We start from the raw sequence: 18874 nt of genomic DNA on the forward strand, positions 1-18874 counted from the left end.
TTTTACGACAAAACACACCCTTGTGTTTAATTAAGCTGTATCGTGCCCAAAAAACAACAGTTACTAACAAGTTGCTAAAAGCCTACAGATATTGTCGATATTAAAATTCATGTTTCTACACTAGCTCTAAACTGACAAATCGCTCTACAGATCGGGTTTCATAAATAAGTTGAGAACAGAGAAAACGTGACAACATCTTAGTCCTGTGTCAGCCCCCATTGTCCATTGAAAGGGTGGGGTGGAGCAAGCCGTTTGTTGCAATTAGTAACCTCACCCCTAGATGCTCCTCATTTTCATACTCTGGACCTTTAAATGTCATCACGTTTAAAAACCTCCCACAAAGTTTGCCAACAAAAATAAGTCATACCTGTGGCAAACAACAACAGTAAAACCAAAGAACTAATGTGGACCAGATGGTACTACCCCTTTACATCGTGTTTCTAAGAACAGCTTGTTTACTCTCTGTTTCCCAACAGCTGAAGACTTCATCAGTTCCACTTCATGTCAAAATCAATGCAGGCATGGATTTTTTCATTCACAGTTTATTAAACTAATCACAAAAAATAGAGGAGTCTTCCACACAATCAACTTCGTATGATGACAGCCAAAGCTTTGCTAGATCTTGGCACGGCTGAAAATATTATGCAATTCAACCTTTTACAACATGGTACATAAACAAAAAAATCATGTGCTCAAAAGCGCACTCAGTGTTAGATCAGATCACGTCCGGGTTTGGGGGGGCCAGGGTGGACATTTCCGCATCGATTTTTTCTTGGCCCCCCCAAAAAAATATCCAGCTGACAATTGAAACAATTAAAAATGAAATCCATATTATGAAATACTTACTAAATACGTATTTGTATTATCTATTATCCGTCTGATCTATGATCTGTCAATTTAACCACAGAAAAATTTACAAATTATGCATGCAATGCACTTCTATATATATCTGCCCAACCAGCCACCCCAGTCGAGGCAGCCTAGTACCGGGCCTGGATCATATCATATCTTGGTGTTTGACCATTGTTGAATCTATTCAATAAGACCTACCTGGAATGGGAATAACAGGTATGCTCTCGTTCGGCACAACTCTGGGAGAGTTACTGTCTTCCACGTAAAAATGAGCCGTTTGGAAACACCTCCTAAAAGAGAGAAAGAAAAAAACAAAGAGAGAGAGAAGGTAAAATACGCATCGACACTGCTTTAATGTTGCCATTAGGTGTGGTTTAGGTAACAATCCCCAGAGTAAACAGACGCTGCTGGGACGTTAGACAGGATCAAGGTGAACTTTGAACCCTCTTACCAAAGAGGAAATCAAACAATTCAAACACAGATTACAGCTACATACTTCAATTCAGTTCTATTTACATAGCGCTTTTCACAATGTGCATCGTTCCAAAGCATCTTTCCAGGAGAAAATAAGAAAAAGTACAAGCAAGATCATTCTAATAAATAATAAATGATATCAGCAGTCTCCCGGGAGACACGCCAACATGGCCCTGTGGCGAGGAACCCAAACTCCAATGATAAATAAATGTAGAAAAACTTCAAACGGTCTTGATTCAGGGTGAAGACACAGTTCACACGAATCATGTCATCGTTTATTTACTTGTGTTTTTTAAAAGGGGAGTGTTTCTGGAACACAAAATGATTAAATTGACAACTATAATACTTTAAATTTTTGATTGGTTAAATGACAGCTCATGTTTTCCAAATCCACTTTTAATGGATTTAGATGAGAGGCCTGGATAGTTTACTACTAAACTTGATAGAAAAGTGATTCAAACTGGTTTAGATCGACATGAGGGTGATGACAGAATTTTCACTTTGGGGTGAACTAGCCCTTTAAACTCCAATGTTAACAAACATTATTGACTTAATGAAACATTGACATGTATTCTATAAGACTTGTTTGGGGCCAGAACTTAAAAGACCCATTTCTGCCTCAAAATATATCAGCCACATAAACTTCTTTCCTATCATCTTGTGAAAGATTTCCTCACCAGATATTTACATCTACAACAAGGCTGACTTCTGAAAATCTAAATACTGTTGAACATAACAAAATGCAAATTTCCTTCTCATTCGAAACAAGAAAGAAAAAGTATGAAAAGATGAGCCAAGATAACAGGTAACTGCATCAGGCGTCAAGGCTGAAACCTGGTTTTACCTTTTTTGTTAATCTCGCAAAAGAACCGGTTAGAGAAAGACTCCTTAAAAAAAAACAGCGAACAAAACACAAAGAAAGAGTGACAGGTGGATCCGGGCCAATCTGAAGTTACCAAGTTTTGGACAACAAGTTAGTAAGCCAGCATGGTTTTGTCTTGTCCTCGTCCTACCTGTATTTGATGCACAGCAGAGAACATAAGCTGTTCATCCCTGAAAAGAACGAGGGATTTCAAGAGCGGAAAGAGACTGCGGGATCCACATGCTGCCGCTGAGTGAACGGGTGAGAGAGCAGTGTGTGTGAGAAAGAGAGAGAGGGAGAGAGAGGGAGGAGGGTTGAGAGAGAGCGAGGGCTGGTCCTGACGTATCATACGCACAGGGTTTACACAAGAGCTGGAGCTGCCGGGTCAGTCGTGAACAGTCTGCTGATCTCAGATCAGCCCAGAACTGATCTGATAAAGCAGACACCTGCTGCCTTTTCCTCTGGACCCACACACCCCTCTAGCCGGACACTTCTTTGTGTTCATCTCCTCCATTCTTTTAGTTAATTTAATCTTCCTTTTAAACAGAAGAATGCAAAAGATACAAAACGACCGAACTACAATAACAAATGTTAAAAAAATGAGCAAAGCTTGGATGAAGTTTAAGGTGGACTAGATATAAAGTGACAGTTTACTCAAATCTAAAACTGTGAAACTAGTGAAAAGTGACAATAACGAGAAACAGAGATTAAAAATAATAAATAAATAAAGTTTGTTTATCCAATTTGTGAAAAATATGCTGTACAAAAGTTCAAAATAATAAAGAGTTCAATTTCAGCTTGTTTATATCACAAAGCTGTTGCTTTTGGTCTCTTTCTAAGCTTGACAACCCTTTCCATATGAAAGAAATAACCCAGATGAGATCTATTAAACATCTCTTTTGTTTCTCCTAGATATTGATTAAAAAAAGGTCCAGAAATCTCACAAACACTTGTTTCAATGCCATAGAAGAACCTGTTGGTTCCATAAAGAACCAATCTGAAGAATTCGAATGATTAAAAGCTAAAGAGATATGGTTCTTTAAAGAACCTTTGACTGACTGGTTCTTTGTGGAACCAAAAATGGTATCGTTGTGAAGAACCTTTTCAGTCCCTTTATTTTAAAGAGTGAATGTCTCCTTTAGAGTTTCAGAAGAGACCTCAACAATGTCTCAAACTGAGCTCAGATTTGTCAAGTCTGTCATCAAAAGTCAATTGAAGATCTCAATATAAACGCAAACATTTCTCATCAAATTGACCCAAATCCAGATTCTTTTACCTCTACAATCTTCATTCATTTTACACCTCCATATTCTTCATGTATTATAACAATCATCTCGTTTCTGTTTTTATTTCTCATTAGCTATTTTATGAGAAACTTCTGTGATGTTACTTAAAAGCTACATAAAAGCAACACAACTGACAGCTCCGTCAGATCTCCTAAACTCTGAAAGATCAACCTCTGGGGAACAATTTTCCAATATTCTCTGGACTGGTTACTGTATGACTTCACTGTAGTGAATCAAAATCTATCATTTTTATTGCCACCAAAGTCATACCGGTTTTGCATAAAAGAAGAAACTTTTGAGGCCTGCGTACGTCACAATATAAAAACCCTCTTCAGACAGGCTTGTGTCAGTGAGAGAAAGCTTCTCTGCAGCCAGTGTGAATGTGTGACGCTCAACAGGTCTGATGTGTGGAACAAAAGCCAGCAGATAATGAACAGACAGATCGCACCAGTTCAACTGGACACGGTGCTGGAGGTGGTCACTGTGTACTGAAAATATGACTTCTGATAATAATCGCATTGGTTCAACACCATGCTGACGTCATTTAATGGTTTTGATGTGAATTAAGTACAACGTGTTGTAGTGTGTGGTAGTGATGAAGTTATTGGTTGTGTCTTTTGTGGACAAGTTTGCTCTCAATTGAAACTGGGTGAGCTGCCATGCTCTTACTGCTTACAGAGATGTAACAAATCGATTAGACTACCACCACCCAATGTAAGGTTTGCCTTAAAGTTTTTAAGACATAAATATTTGTTTATTTATACCATGGTCTGTTTGAATACTAGATTCTGATTGGCTGGAAGGTGTGGATTAAAAGCCTTTAACGCACGGTAGCTCCAGTCAGTTTGATTACATTGAAACTTGACTGACAAAATAAACTTCACCTGTTTGAATTAAAATGACACTGTAAACATCAATATAAGCGTTAACTTGGCATATTAGCATGGTATAAGCGGGATAATCCACGGCTAGCCGTGCATTAAAGGATTTTAACACACCTCCGCTTCGTGTCGGGTGGTGCTTCGCCATCACGTCGTGCATTAAAACCCTTTTGCAAATCTTTTTTGAAACTGAATAAAATAGATATTGTCCAGAACACAATAAAACCCCTTCAGTATTTTTCAAAAGGCATCTCAAGGTGAAACCTGCAGAAGCTGCTTTACGAAAAGACAACAGATTGTCATTCCAAAATTGTGATGCGTTTAAGATTTCTCTAAAAATAAATAATAAAATAACAACATTTCTAACATCTTTTAAAGGTTGTGGAGAATTTTTGTGTAGATTCTGTGAACAACTTGAACGTTACAGGTATGTATACATACTTTAGATAGTATAAGTGAAAATTCTCTCGACTGCTCCATCATCTTGTCTAAGATTTTCCACAGAGCTGGTTGCATTGCATTCTGGGATTACCATCATCATAAATGATATCTGTGTTTAATTCTTTTCCAAAAGAAGAAAATCATAATTTTCCATAACACTGCACTTCATGGACATGAAAACTATTTTCTCTTTAGTTTGATTGACTTGATAATGGACACAAAAATATGTTCTCGGTTTTCAAATCTAGTGAGCCGTCTGCCCGGACAGCATTTTATAATCCATTGGAGATGCTGTCCGGGCAGACCGCTCACTAGATTTTAATACAGAAAAAGTATTTCTGTGTCCATTATCAAGTCAATCAAACAAATGAGAATTCTGTGAACGCCACCCCTGACTTTCAAAAGACAAATAGGGGAGAGGATAAAGAAAATAAATGAAACATTTCATAGGGTAGGAAATAGTTAAAGAAGTGGGAAATACAGTCTGAGAGTACAAGAGAGAAAAGAGAGAGAGAAAGAGACTATTTAACTTGGATTGTTCCACGAGACGGTTACAGGAAGTGTCACATCCTAGTTAATGTTTCAAGGTGGACTTCAGACAACATAACACACAATCCATCCACCCCCCAACCACACACACACAAGCTAAATCTAAACTACATGGGAGTACCGTAAACACGCATGATGTTTCCACATATAAACCCCACCCTGATATACAGCAGTTCATAACATGACACACACAGACACAGACACATACACACACACACACACACACACACACAGATGGTGTGGTGTGACAGAAGGTAAGTATATCTGATCTGAGACTTTACTGTGTAATGCCGAGGCTAATCTTAGTCAGTCTGCTGAGCAGATTAGACCTAAAGACACACACACAAACGCACACACACAAACAAATACAAGCACACACACACAGTAATTTGATGTAAATAGTTCATTGTTACAACTTAAGTCTGTTCTAAGACCCAGCACACCTCCCAATGGATTTCCCAGCATCCCTTGCACCCAACCATACCATAATTCACATCAAACAGCAGTTCAGGTCATGCTTCTCATCGCGTCGTGCAATTATTTTGTGTACTGTATAATATTGGCTGCTAGCGTCAGACAGATGACGGTACATTTTAGTGTTTTTCCACTTTGGTGCGTTGCATTGAACAGCAGAGGGTCGGGCAGAGGCTGCACATTTTTCACGACCCCCCGCTACTGCATAAGCCCTGAGTTACAGAGGAGGCAGCAGATGGACGTTTGTGGCCCAGGGCGGAGCGCCCAGACCTGGGGAAAGAGTACTGGCAACGAGACTCTCCAGAGCCAGATCTGTCTGCTGAACAGAGACATGGTGAACGTGCGATCAGAGACCCCAGAGAGACTTTATCAGCTGGCCAAGAGACGAGAGACAAATATGAGAACACACATGCTGACCTAACTGAAGACTCAGCACAGACTAAATAAAAAGTTATCGACCATTTCAACAGCAACAACGTAAACAAAGGTTATGTGGCCCGAACTTAACTTTCGGTTGACCTCCACAAAGATTTAATAATAGTCCTTGTATAGTAATTCTTTTATTACTTTTAATATAAACAAAAATAATAATTTAAATAAAATATAAATTATTATATTATATAGACCGATAAACAAACAGAAAGTTCGGACCTGGCATGTGCGTCCGACAAAACCCTCTATAATGTCTGTATGCAGTTTAGATTTTATTCCAAATTTATCTAAATCTGTCCCCTCATAAAAACGTTGTTGCATGCAGGGTTGCCAGATCTGCAAAGAAAAACCAACCCAATTGTGTTGATAAAAAAAATACTGTATGTGTCTGTGTCAGTGAAATCCAGGCCAAAGTCTCAATATCTAATAATATGATATCAAGGATCAAAGCTTGATTTCACCCTTAAATTTAAAGGAACAGTTCAGTCAAAAATAAAAATGTAGGACGTGTAGGGAAGAAAACAGCTGTGGGACATTCTTTAGACTTTGTGGGATGATTTTATGTAGAATCACCAAAAAATTACTTTAGCTGGGTTTTCCTGGGGTCACATATTTTATAGACAGTTATGCATTACACAAAGTGTCCGTGTTTATTTCACTGTATATTGAATATATCATAGTATAGTAGTGATCATTCCCTGCCTCCATAAATAACTTTATCTTATCCACATTTAACCTGCGGATTAAAAAACAACCAGCAGCAAGAGTTTAAAAGTTGCCAAATCTGATGGAAGATTATGGATCTGGCAACCCTGCAGTTCTGCACATTTATACAGGCAGTAGCTAAATTTAGAAATGTTGTACATCATAGCTGTTTATTAGAATATTGTTCCTTTTTTAGGATGAACAGAACATTGTGTTGATCATTCAGTATCCATTTCCATCCGTTTACCGTCATTCTTGGGCACTTCTCTTTTTAAAGTATGACTAGTATACAAAAACGCGCCCAAACAAACAAATGTCAAAGCCAAACAGACAACTTAGTAGAAGGCAGAAATAAACAAATAGATGAACCAGACAAGACACACGCACATATCTTATCAATAGACACTTTCAGGCAGTCTCAAGGGTGACCATGGCAACAGGGCCTCGGTAACCACTTCTGTGCACCCCCATCGCTTCAACAGTGCCCCGAGGGAAGACTAAAGCCTCTCTCTATCTTACTTAAAGTCACCACATCACACACACTTTATACACGCCACACACTTCTAACTGGTTCCCCGCCCCCCCGGGGGACGCCAGGAGCCCAAGAGCGATAAACTAGCAGCTACAGCGTTCAGACGGACACAAACACACACATCGGCCAAACTCGAAACCAATAAAACAGATCACATCAGGGTAAAGACGTCCGCCTGAAAGACTTTCACTGATTCAATCACACGATCGCTCGTGTGTCCATCAAAGTCATTCAGGAGTTTGGTGATTCAGCGGGAGTCATTCTGTCAGCGAGTCATTGAGTCAGAAAGCAAGCTGTCGGTGTGGGTCAATGACAGTGTCTCACCTCCAGTAGACGAGGACGGCCAGCAGAAGGATGAGGCAGAGGAAGGTGAGTGCAGACACCACCACCAGAGGAATGATCCACTCCATCCTGCCTCCCGAAGGCACCGGGTGCATACTGGAGATGACTGTACGCTCTGAAAAACACACACACACCTGCGTTACCATAAACACACCAGAGATAGAGCAAACAGAGGCTGTGTTTAGAAACCTAGTGAGCTACCTATAAAGACAGTAGTGTTTGGAACCATACACACATGTGATTGTTTAAATATGAAAATATAAACAGAAACAAGAGCGGTTGGCTGATCAAAAATATATATTACATTTATGATAATGTCTATTATATGGCAAATGGCACATGTACATATCGACGCTGGCCTTCTGAAACCTCATATATTTCAGGAAATTGAAAAAACACTGTACTTTTTAAACGATTATCTACAGTATTGACAAAGCCGACAAGCACGTTTTAAGACTTTTATTGCTTTGATATTTACAAAATCCGCTGACAGACATGAAGGGTGATTAATAATAATGATTTATGACAAAAAATTTTTATCTAATTTTTAATTTAAATCACAAAATACGGAGATATAATGTTTCAGAAGGACAGTGGTGTAGGGCTATATGTAAGTTTATAGTTTTATTGTTATTAGTTATTAACAAATAAAAATGTCAAAGTAATTCAAATGAAATGACATTAATAAAAAAATTAAGTAATTTTTTTACAATGTAAGAATACAAAAAAATTACCTATTTAATTTTGCTGTCCTACATTCCACTGCTTTTCTAGGTAAATGCTAGATGGAAATGTGTGACCATTGTCGCAGATGAGCGCCGCGTTTTTAAGACACTGTGTCAAGATAAAATTGATTTGCTATAATTTTGAATATACTATCTCATAAACTTCAATTCTGTTCTTCTGTTCATAGCCTCACACAAACTCTTCACATTGTAAGAATTACAGTAAAAGAAGATTTGACTGATCTAGAAAGATCATGTTAAAAAAAATATTTGAACATATATGCGAGTAAACGATTTATAAAAAACCACACAACATACCACAATCCCAAACTGAAGAGTCAATCTGGCAGAATGAACAACAGGTTCAGACCCCGATCATAAGTACAGAGAGATCAGAAACCCACATCCCCCCTCTGGTGGTCCGAGAGAGTTGCCCCATCCTGACACGCTATCGCCAGCACGCTCCCCGTCTCACTACATGCACAAACTGACTCACTGTCACGACAGCTAAAACACTCGAAAATGGCCTAGACCTCGCAGGCGTACACACACACATGCACACACACACGCTGGATGAACACCAGCCCAGCGCAAGAGAGCTAAATATGGAGTTTTTCTGTCTCTCGTTCTGCTTTTATTTTTTATTTTTATTTCCCTGCAGCTGAATCTCTTTCCTGCTCTCATCCTCTCTGGACCTGGAAAGTAGGCCAAGCCTCTGCCTCCAAAACAAACGTGTCGAATCATGAGATGCAAGGATGAGGAAGGATGAGAGACAAAGCAGAAGCTGAGGAATGCAGAAAAAGGACAACTAACTTCAGAGATAAAGCGTCAGCTCGCAGGGGACGCACAAATGGGCCATAAAAGAACCGAATGTTTGGTGGGAGATCAAAAGGAATGGAACGCGAATTAAAAATTTTTGAGGAAATGCGTGCGGTGCTGTATGTGGTTCTGATCCTCCTGATCTCCCTAACAAACACCACAATCAAAAAATGAACATTTTAAAACTATAATCCACCACCAAAGAAAAAGTGGATTAGAGTAAGTGTTGGTCTCCAACCTGTATGTATAGAGAAAGGTGGCATGTGACCACGGTCTTCTCTTGTGGATTTGTTGTTCTGAGCCGTGCTGTCTGGAGTCTCTATTACTGCCGTCACACTATCATCAACATCATCATCCTCCGGGTCTCTGGTAGGCACCACCTGTTCGCCCTCATCCACAATTGTCGATGTGTTTTTCTCCACATGCTCTTCCGGAACACTAGATGGCGCTGTGCTGTTTTCTTTCCTGCCTCCTCCTTTCTCCTTCGCTGTTGAATCTGGCGTCGCCGTGGGTGGATCTTTGGCCACGGAACCGTTCACCTGCTTTTCGACCTCATCTGGATCCCCGCCGCTTTTAGTCTCCGCCCCTTTTTCCTGTTCCTCCTCTTCCTCTCCGTTTTTCTCCCCATCCTCGTCTTCACCCTTCCCTCCCTTCTCCCCTCCATCATCGGATCCGTCGTTCTCAGCGGCTGCATCCGCGTCCGAGGGTGGGGAAGAAGTCGGTTCAGGGTTGGTCACGACGGGCTTGGCTGGGGTCTGACGAGTGGAAGCGGGAGTCGGAGTGGAGGGGGGAGGTCTGGTGGGCCAGACGGAGCTGGGGAAGGAGGAGATGACGCCTCCGCTGAAGCCCAGACCCGCCAGGAGCGTGCTGGTTACAACGGACGCCACGGTCGCCTGGCTCCCGCTGGATGAGGGGCCGATTCCGGTCGCCATTGAAACGAAAGAGAAGGGGAGACCAGAGGAGGTCCAGGTGGAGGAGCCTGAGCTGATAGGTGCCATGTCTGCTGAGGATGCTGGGGACACAGTTGGCTGGAGACGGACATAAAAGACAAGGACATGTTGAAAAAATATTGAAAATATTACAGAAAGATTATAATTTTGTTATTAGAATACTACATTAAAGCCACATGGTGCATAATGCTTTGTAGTAACAAACTTTAGTGTCTAAAACTAAACTAGTGAATGTATTTTTTTGAAAATTACAAATAAATGTAATTAAAGACTACACCTACTAAATGAACGAGTATACATACTTAAAATCTGCATGAATAGTAAAAGTAGTTTAAGGCTTCAGTTGTGTAACTTTTAAAGGAAACGGTGCTGCCACCTGCTGGACAAAAGATAAACTTACCATTCCAGTTTTCACTATTCTTGTACCCTCAAATATTCTTGTGGTGTTTGCTGTGACAAAACAAAGAACAAATGTAAACAAGAGGTAACGCTTTAAAAACTAAATCAAGTTATGTATCTCGGTTTACCTCTGAAAAGCATGCTTTGGCTGAAGTCACTACGCTTATCATTCAAACACACCGCCTGAACGCGGAACAGGTACAACACATCTGATGACACAGGTGCGATGAGGGCCTCCTGAAACACACAGTCACAAATACAGTAAACACACAAAACACAAGTTTCTGTTAAACAGGAAGAACAAAAACGGCCCCCAAGAGCTCGGTCTGTGATGTGAGGGTGTGCTCATTCCTCACGAGTCCATCGAGGGACAAAAGGAGAACAGTACACACTCACACACACACACTGAAGTGTGACCTCTCTTGACAGAGGTCTGGAGGATGAAGGAGAACAACTTGTTCTCCTTTCCTTCGTTTGACGGCAACGCTGGAGCTGGAGCCACTCTTCTTCTCAAGTCATTATTAGCATTGAAAACAGACGATCATCTGTCACATAACATTCACCATTTCCACGTTCACACATTACCACCTAAAGCACCTCTGAGATGCTCAGCACGGAGAGACACACACAGGAACAGCGTGATGCACCACTTCAATTAAAATAACTATTTTTATATGATAGCTCATAGATTTGATGTTTGAATTAAGCAACACTATCAGGTGTATTTTTATATTAAAGAGTTCATTTGCAAAAAGAGATAACTCTTTAAAAAAAATAGTTTTTTAAGAGAAATTTTTACTGTGCATTTCAAGTAATGTCTAACTGCAGTTGGGTTGTTTGGATTAAGTAATAATAACTCTAAAAAATTAAGCTAACTAACACAATAAAATACAGGAAATTTATAAATTTATTTATTTATTTATATTTTGAGTTAATATATTTGAGCATGTGCCTTAAAATGAAAAGGTCTGTATCACCTTTTAATCTAAAGGTGCATGCTCAAATATATGAATTTAGTTTTGTAGACGAATAAATAAAATTTAGATTTTATTTAAATGTTTTTTTTAAGTGAATGATTTGGACTGCACTGTAAAAACTACCTTTTCTGGCAGCTGGAGCCACAGAAATATAAACAAAATATATAAAATATACCATAAATATAAACAAATAAATAAAAGTTTTCCTGTAAAATGACATTTTTGACATTTTTTCCAGTTTTTCTTGTAAAGTTGCAGCATTTTCATGCAATTTGACCGCATTTCAAAAAAAAAAAAATAAGTGTACGTGAAAATTCTGTGCAAAAATAATCTGTAAAATTACTTATTTTACAGTGTAAACAGTAAAGAAAAAGCAGCCAATACGATCTAAGAATAGGAGAAAATCCTTCAATATTATTTCAATAAGAATCTCTGTGTGATACCCAAGGAAGCTAGTTGAGAAAATGACAAATTCTGAAGATGTTTTGATCCGTTTGGTAACATAATTCCTATATTTACATCTGTGTCATTCTCAAGTATTGATGAGTTTATTTTTATTTTAAAAAGTGGAAGAATACAAAATATAAATAAGTGACTCTAAACGTTTATATATAGACGTAAATACACATGTACAATGTAGACACCCTACATGTTAAACAGCTTAATTAAAAAACAAAAATAGAATTGTTTTGTAGTGTAAAGCAGAGATAATGAATTAAATCTATTATGTGTGGAGACATCATATTATAAGTACATATGTTTTGAATTTAATGTACATTTTATTTTAACGCATGTCTTCATTGCAATGTTGTGTATAGAACAAAACAATTAATAAGATAATAATGATCTCCATCAAAACAACCAAATAACATCAGGATATCTGTGCACTATTTTCTTCTGTGAACTAAATCTGCAGCATAAATAGCTCAAATATACGATATAATACCAGATCCTGTTAGTTACATCCTGATACACATGAGATATGAACAAATCTATTCAACCCTCAAGCATGGCCAGTCTGACGGAGCATGGACCTTATTTAACAAGTTTTCCTCTATCGGGCCTGTTCCTACCTCCTGGCTGTTCTTTTTTCCCCCAACCGTACACAAGCAGGCTCGTTTCCTCCGTGAGAGATGAAGATTCAATACAATTGTAAGTGTATGAGCAATAGCCATTATCATAACTCACTTCCCCTCCGCAGGGTCCACTGAACACCGAAGTGGGCTTCAGGCATTTGTAAATCTTGTGTTAAGTAAATGGCCTGCCAGCTCCTCTCCACGCCAGCACCTTTCTGATGTATGCAAGTTGGGATGTATTTCATTCCGTAAAGGATTCGAACTCAAATATTACTTGTGCTGGCTTAGTATAAATGAAAGCAAGTAAAAACTTCCGCAGTAGTTTCGTATTGATTTAAGAGGAACTTCCTTAAAAACTCAGGTCGGTCTCTAATGTGACCCAGATAGCGGCATCTTGGGACGTAAACTGGAATGAAATTGAAGAACTTGAAAGTAAAGACGAGGAACAGAGAAAGAGAAATTTGGAGTGGACTGGGAAGTGATTGTAATGAAACTGCAAGCGGAAAGGTTCGAGGACTAAATAAAACTGAGAGTTTCTGTTTCTAGCAGTTCTCTCTCACAACCCCCCGCGGACGAGAGAATCAGAAACCTCAACCCGTTATAAATTTCATACCCCACCGTGTGCCTGATGAAAAGTCAAGAGAAAAGGCACTAAAATACATCTCGAGCGCTTAAACAGTTTTAGTGCATTAGTGTTTTCAACCGGCGGGCTCCAAGGTCACAATCTACTGCTGCGGCCCCCCGCTGACAATATAAAGTGCAGTCTTTACTCATAGTCACTGCGCTTCTGCAAACATGGATCTGCGGCCCGTGGCACACCAGCGATTACAGGATACTATCGATGAGCTGTGGGTTGACAGACTTTATATCAATATCCTTACATCGCAGGGGCTGTTACACATAAACCCACCAGCAATTTTTGAGAGGCGGTTTGTTTATGGAGAACAGACACGCAGTCCACTCAGATGTGAAGTGTTTATTGTTTAAAATCAATCCAATTCACATTCTTAATAAATGTTCCATTTGTGTGATTCAGCAGTGCTGTCATTCCAAAGAAGACCTTTGCTTTTCACAGTTAAAATAACAAATAATATAAGAAAAAAAGTCTAAATAAAGGGTGTAATTAATCGTAATAGATTTTCAATAGCAATTTTGTCCTTCAACTATTATAAAAACTAAATAATGGAGGTAAAACAATTCTTGTGCATTTCGTCAGACATGTTGAATGCAGTTTAATGAAATCTTAAACTAAGGCGTTCAGTACACTATAAAAAAAACGATATGATTTACCAATTAGTTTTGTGTTCATTTGCGCAATGTTTGCAAGAAAATTTTACTTCAATACAAAAAAAGGTTTTCGCCGTTTTTTTAAGCAATATACACTCTAGAAAAACGTGCACAAATGACACAAAAAATTCAGTAAATCTTACTAGTGTTTTTTTTACAGTGTTGGTTGCGCCATTGCAGAATATATTTGACCCAAGTTATTTTATGATATTGATTTTGATGTATAATTTTATATTATTTATTGAAATTAGGGCTGTCAAACGATTAATTGCGTAATCACATCAAAAATAAAAGTGCTGACATAATAAATGTCCGTGTACAGTGCATATTAATTTTGTTTACATAAACACATACATACAAGGAAATATTTACATGTATTTACTTATATTTACCAATAGTTGAAATCATATTTAAAGGTTAATCATTATTATATTTTAAAATGACACATATGTGTATGTTTTTATAAATATGCACAGTACACAGATAACTATAATTTATTCTTGATGCGATTAATCGCGATTAATCATTGGACAGCCCTTATTTAAACGTTTGTATTAATATTTCCTTTATTATTTTAGTTCTAGTTTATCTTTACCTTATTTTATTACCACTTTCTTAACTTCATGTTTCATGTTGTTTTCAAAGTCGATGAGTTATTGTGTAAAATAACTGTGTTCTCAGTATTGGCCAATATTGTGATTATGATTTCTGTCATCCTCATGCAACCCCACTTACATTACTTCCCATTAAATATGATTAAATATAATAATAAAACGTATTTGTTTATACCCTGAAAATGCTCATATTAGGAAGGCTAAATGCTTTACTTTGCCTTTGCAGCATCTTATACGGGACAAATATTCTCATTTACAATCCCATTGAATAGAGCATACGCAACTCCTCACCAGTTTCTGATCACTGTCTTTGACGTGCGTCTCCTCATATGACTCGTCGTTTCTGGTCCAGCTGTAGGATATGAGGTAGCTGATAATCGGCGGGTCATAGGTGATCTCCGGACGGGCCCACCTCACCACAAGTGCCGTCTTATTCATGTGCTGGACGTTCATGTTGATGGGAGCGCTGCTGCACGCTGTATAAAACAGAGAGGATGAAAATCAACCTTTTGAAAGCGCATCTCCACCGCTGCCCTTACACCCCACGGCCACTAGATGGCTCAGTTACACTGCACCCAGTCCGCCTTCACGTGTCCTGAATCGTGTTGTGCCCTCTGTAAACACCGGCTGCATCCAAGTTGCTGTTAATCTCTCCAGCAGAAGGTGTTTAATCACCGAACGTGCCGCAGTTTTGGGCCGCCGACAGCACGCGTAGGGGTGACAGAAAAACCTTTCCTTCGGTTTGGGTCTCACTGAAACGCACGCTACGTTTGCGACGCAGGCGAACGCACGGATACCCACGCGCGCACAAACGCTCCCTCCCACATCCACAGGGGAGCCATTACATCCAAAACAATGCTAATTAAAGTAATTCTCCCATCACTCCTCTCACTGAAGCTTCTATTAGCTGTAATCATGAGACGAGTAATACTGAGTACAGCCGTGATGCGCTTTACACTCATCTACCTTCACTTACAGGTGCAGCTGGCACGCATTACAGTAGCGCTCGTGTACACGTGACCTTTTGGGATCGGTGCTTGTCCTTTACAAAGCCTCATAGTCATTTACATAACGCCTTTCTTGTAAGAATTATATTCGTCAATTCGTTTTTTTAAAAGCCTTTGCGTACAAAGATAATGAAAAGGTGCATTAAAATGAGGCGTCTCGAAGTAAGGGATAATGTACAGGCAGCCGGTTGTTATCGCAGAAATAAGCACCGACAGTGTGATCAGGTATCACACACCTTACGAAAATTTGCAGTGGTTTTACTACAGTTAAATTGAAATAACATGGTTTTTAAAACCATAAAACATGGTTAGTGTAGTTAAAGAGTGGTTATCACAAAATAACCATGGTTTTGCTCTTATTAATCAATGCACCAATTTTTGTAAGGGCGCTTATTTCGCGATAACAGCCTGCTGCTTGTGCATTATCCCGCTTATTACACGGCTACTTGCCATAAAAAATGGACATAAAATTTGAAATATTTTATTAGCCTATTTTTACCAAATGCAGACTTTATACTTTCGGTTATAAAATAAGAAACGATGTTCAAACGCCACGAACAGGCAAATTGGTTTAATCATTTGTAAATGTAACGTCATATGTTATTAAAAGACATATTTATAATACATTTTTGTGTTATATTAAACTGCCCGTCAAAATGATTTGCAGCATCTGGGTTACAGGGTGTTATTAGTTTTGAGCAGTTGTTATTTGAAAATAACAACCCTTGTAATGTCGAGACTGGCCAATCAGAATCAAGCATTCAAATGAGCCGCGTAATAAGTCCGCATAACCCATATACGTGAAGCAGCATGCATCAATTTATCACTTAACTAAAAGTTAACAAGAACGTTTATCCATTGGTCACTGTGCACCACCTCCACACATCATGCGGAGGTCATCAGACTAAACACGGTGGGTTTTAATAACCCGAATCACCACGAGTGGTTCTGAGAACACAGTTCTGAGCCGAGCTGTAAAGTACCTGAGTAATCGTCTTCCATTTCTACACTTAAGGCTTATTTAGAGGAAACTGTAATTCATTCGAGCACTTTCGAAACGTAATGTGCTTTTACTCAAAAACATATTTAATTGTACATTTTGCACTTTATAATTTGATTTAAATCTCCAGAGTGCAAAGTACATTTTGTTTTACTGCGCTTACAAGCTCATGAAATTAGTCCCGGCTGAACTTTTACAGCCACGGACATCCGTTTCCTTGTACAGCAAGTGTATTTATTCAAATATAGGGTTGTGACCTAAAGCCATACATTTAATACAAGAGGATGTGCTTGAGTCAAACCTAAACTTATTATTAAAAGAAAATCAGGTGAACATGTGGTGTGCCAGAACACAGAAAATTTGATTAATTGTGTTTGTGCATTAGTCGCTTTAATGAGATCCATGCGTCATAACCAGAACTTTCTCCACAACAGCTACCATCATTCACAAACTTGCACACATTTCTCACTTCTTGTGTGTTTTGTACATTACATTTTGGGCTAATTTGACAACGCTCTGAGGAACTAATAAATATAAAGCACTTTTGGTGCAATTTAATGCATTTAGACTTGGTCTCTTTTCCACTGGAAATCAGCATAGAAAAACCCAAACAACATGAAACAAAAACGCTGCGGGTTCCATCTGGGCCCAAACTGCGCAGAAATACATCACAGCCGTAATGCTGCTGAGAAACACAGTAACACAGGTCACTGAGAGACGGCACAGGTCTCTGATGAGATGCACAGAACAGCGTTTAATAAAAAAGGCCATCTTTGGCCCTCCGGCTTGTTGACCATGGAGAGGGAGATTAATGGAGGGATATAGCGGGAAAGGAGAAAAGGTGAGAGCAGGAGTCAAATTAGAGAGAGAAAGAGCAAACACTCTGTTAACCTTGAACGGCCATTTTAAACAGCTGACAAGTATAAAGGGCTTAGTTTAAAGCTCACAAAAATCTGTCGGTTATTTACACACTTTGTCTTTCCGAATCCACATGCGCTTATTGTTTAATGATCTTATGTGATGGAATTTTTGGAATTTCCTTTTTTAACCAGAGCCGTGCTAACATATTTAAAGGGATATTTCACCCAAAAATCATTTATTCACCATCTAGTTGTTCCAAATCTGTGTCAATTGGTTCTAATGAACACAGAGAAAGATATTTGGAAGAATGTGAGCAACTGACAGTTTTGGGACACCATTGAATACCATAATAGAAAAAAGACAATGGTAGTCCAAGGTGCCCCAGAACTGTTTGCATTCCTAAATACTTCAAAAGATTTAATTTTGTGTTTAACAGAACAAAGAAATGATACGATCATTATTCCGACTATGGTAGTCAATGGCCGCTTTCACACATACAGTTTTTACTGGTAAATTTCCAGAAAATAACAATTAACAGACAGTGTGTGAACAGACCCTATCTGATAAATCAGTACTCACAATTTACCAGTAAACGCAGAAATAAATATTACTGGTATTTTGAGACAGCTGTGTGAATGCTGCCTTTCCAGTAAATTGACAGAATTTGTGTATTTACCGTAAATTTACCAGAATGACTTTACCTGTAATTTACCAGCAGAGCTGCATGAAAAGGGCGAATGATTACCCAGAAATCTCAGTTGCTAACATTCTTCCAAATATCTTTCTTTGTAGTCATCAAAACAAATACATTTCTGCAGATTTGGAACAACTTGAGTACATGATGACAGAACTTTCATTTTTGGGTGAAGTGTCCCTTCAGTGGTTGATAAAGAAAACAGAATCAAATCAACCCACTTCCGACCGGACACATGCCTAGCGTGTGGTCTGTACTTTATTGTGACTGCTTATAAATCCAATTTGGCTGTTCCACCAACTGCGAGGAAAAGTTCAGCTATCATCCAGCCCGTTTTGAATTAATCCAAGCTGACAAAAAGTTCATCTCCTGCCCGCGGGCACCACTGATATGCTTCTGTTTTCAGTCCCTGTCAAACTATAACTCCACCCTTTCATCCTTTTTTCCTTTATGTATCCTTTTTGTTCTCTTTTTATTCCGCGATGACAGCGAACAGCATCCACAATCGATTTTGCACGCCGCTGAAATTAAACGCATAACCAGACGCAGATAAGAGAGGCTACTGCGCATTTGAAACGTGCTGAGTTTTGAGTATCCGTTCATGATATTCGACTCCGTTTCCAAAATGAGCTGGA

At 38.9% G+C, this 18874-nt stretch overlaps 1 protein-coding gene across 1 annotated transcript in view; it reads right to left on the bottom strand.

The window, feature by feature from the left end:
* The window catches only part of ptprga (protein tyrosine phosphatase receptor type Ga), a 220501-nt gene that overhangs the window by 16474 nt on the left and 185153 nt on the right, over positions 1–18874 (bottom strand). The window contains exons 9-14 of the mRNA XM_056734396.1: positions 14969–15153; positions 10852–10960; positions 10725–10774; positions 9613–10402; positions 7813–7945; positions 1051–1142 (exon numbers count right to left, since the gene is read on the bottom strand). Coding sequence (XP_056590374.1) covers positions 1051–1142; positions 7813–7945; positions 9613–10402; positions 10725–10774; positions 10852–10960; positions 14969–15153 — 1359 coding nt within the window. The remainder of the gene's footprint in view (positions 1–1050; positions 1143–7812; positions 7946–9612; positions 10403–10724; positions 10775–10851; positions 10961–14968; positions 15154–18874) is intronic.

The sequence above is a fragment of the Triplophysa dalaica genome, chromosome 21 (assembly GCF_015846415.1).
Source record: "Triplophysa dalaica isolate WHDGS20190420 chromosome 21, ASM1584641v1, whole genome shotgun sequence".
In the NCBI taxonomy this organism is placed as follows: domain Eukaryota; kingdom Metazoa; phylum Chordata; class Actinopteri; order Cypriniformes; family Nemacheilidae; genus Triplophysa; species Triplophysa dalaica.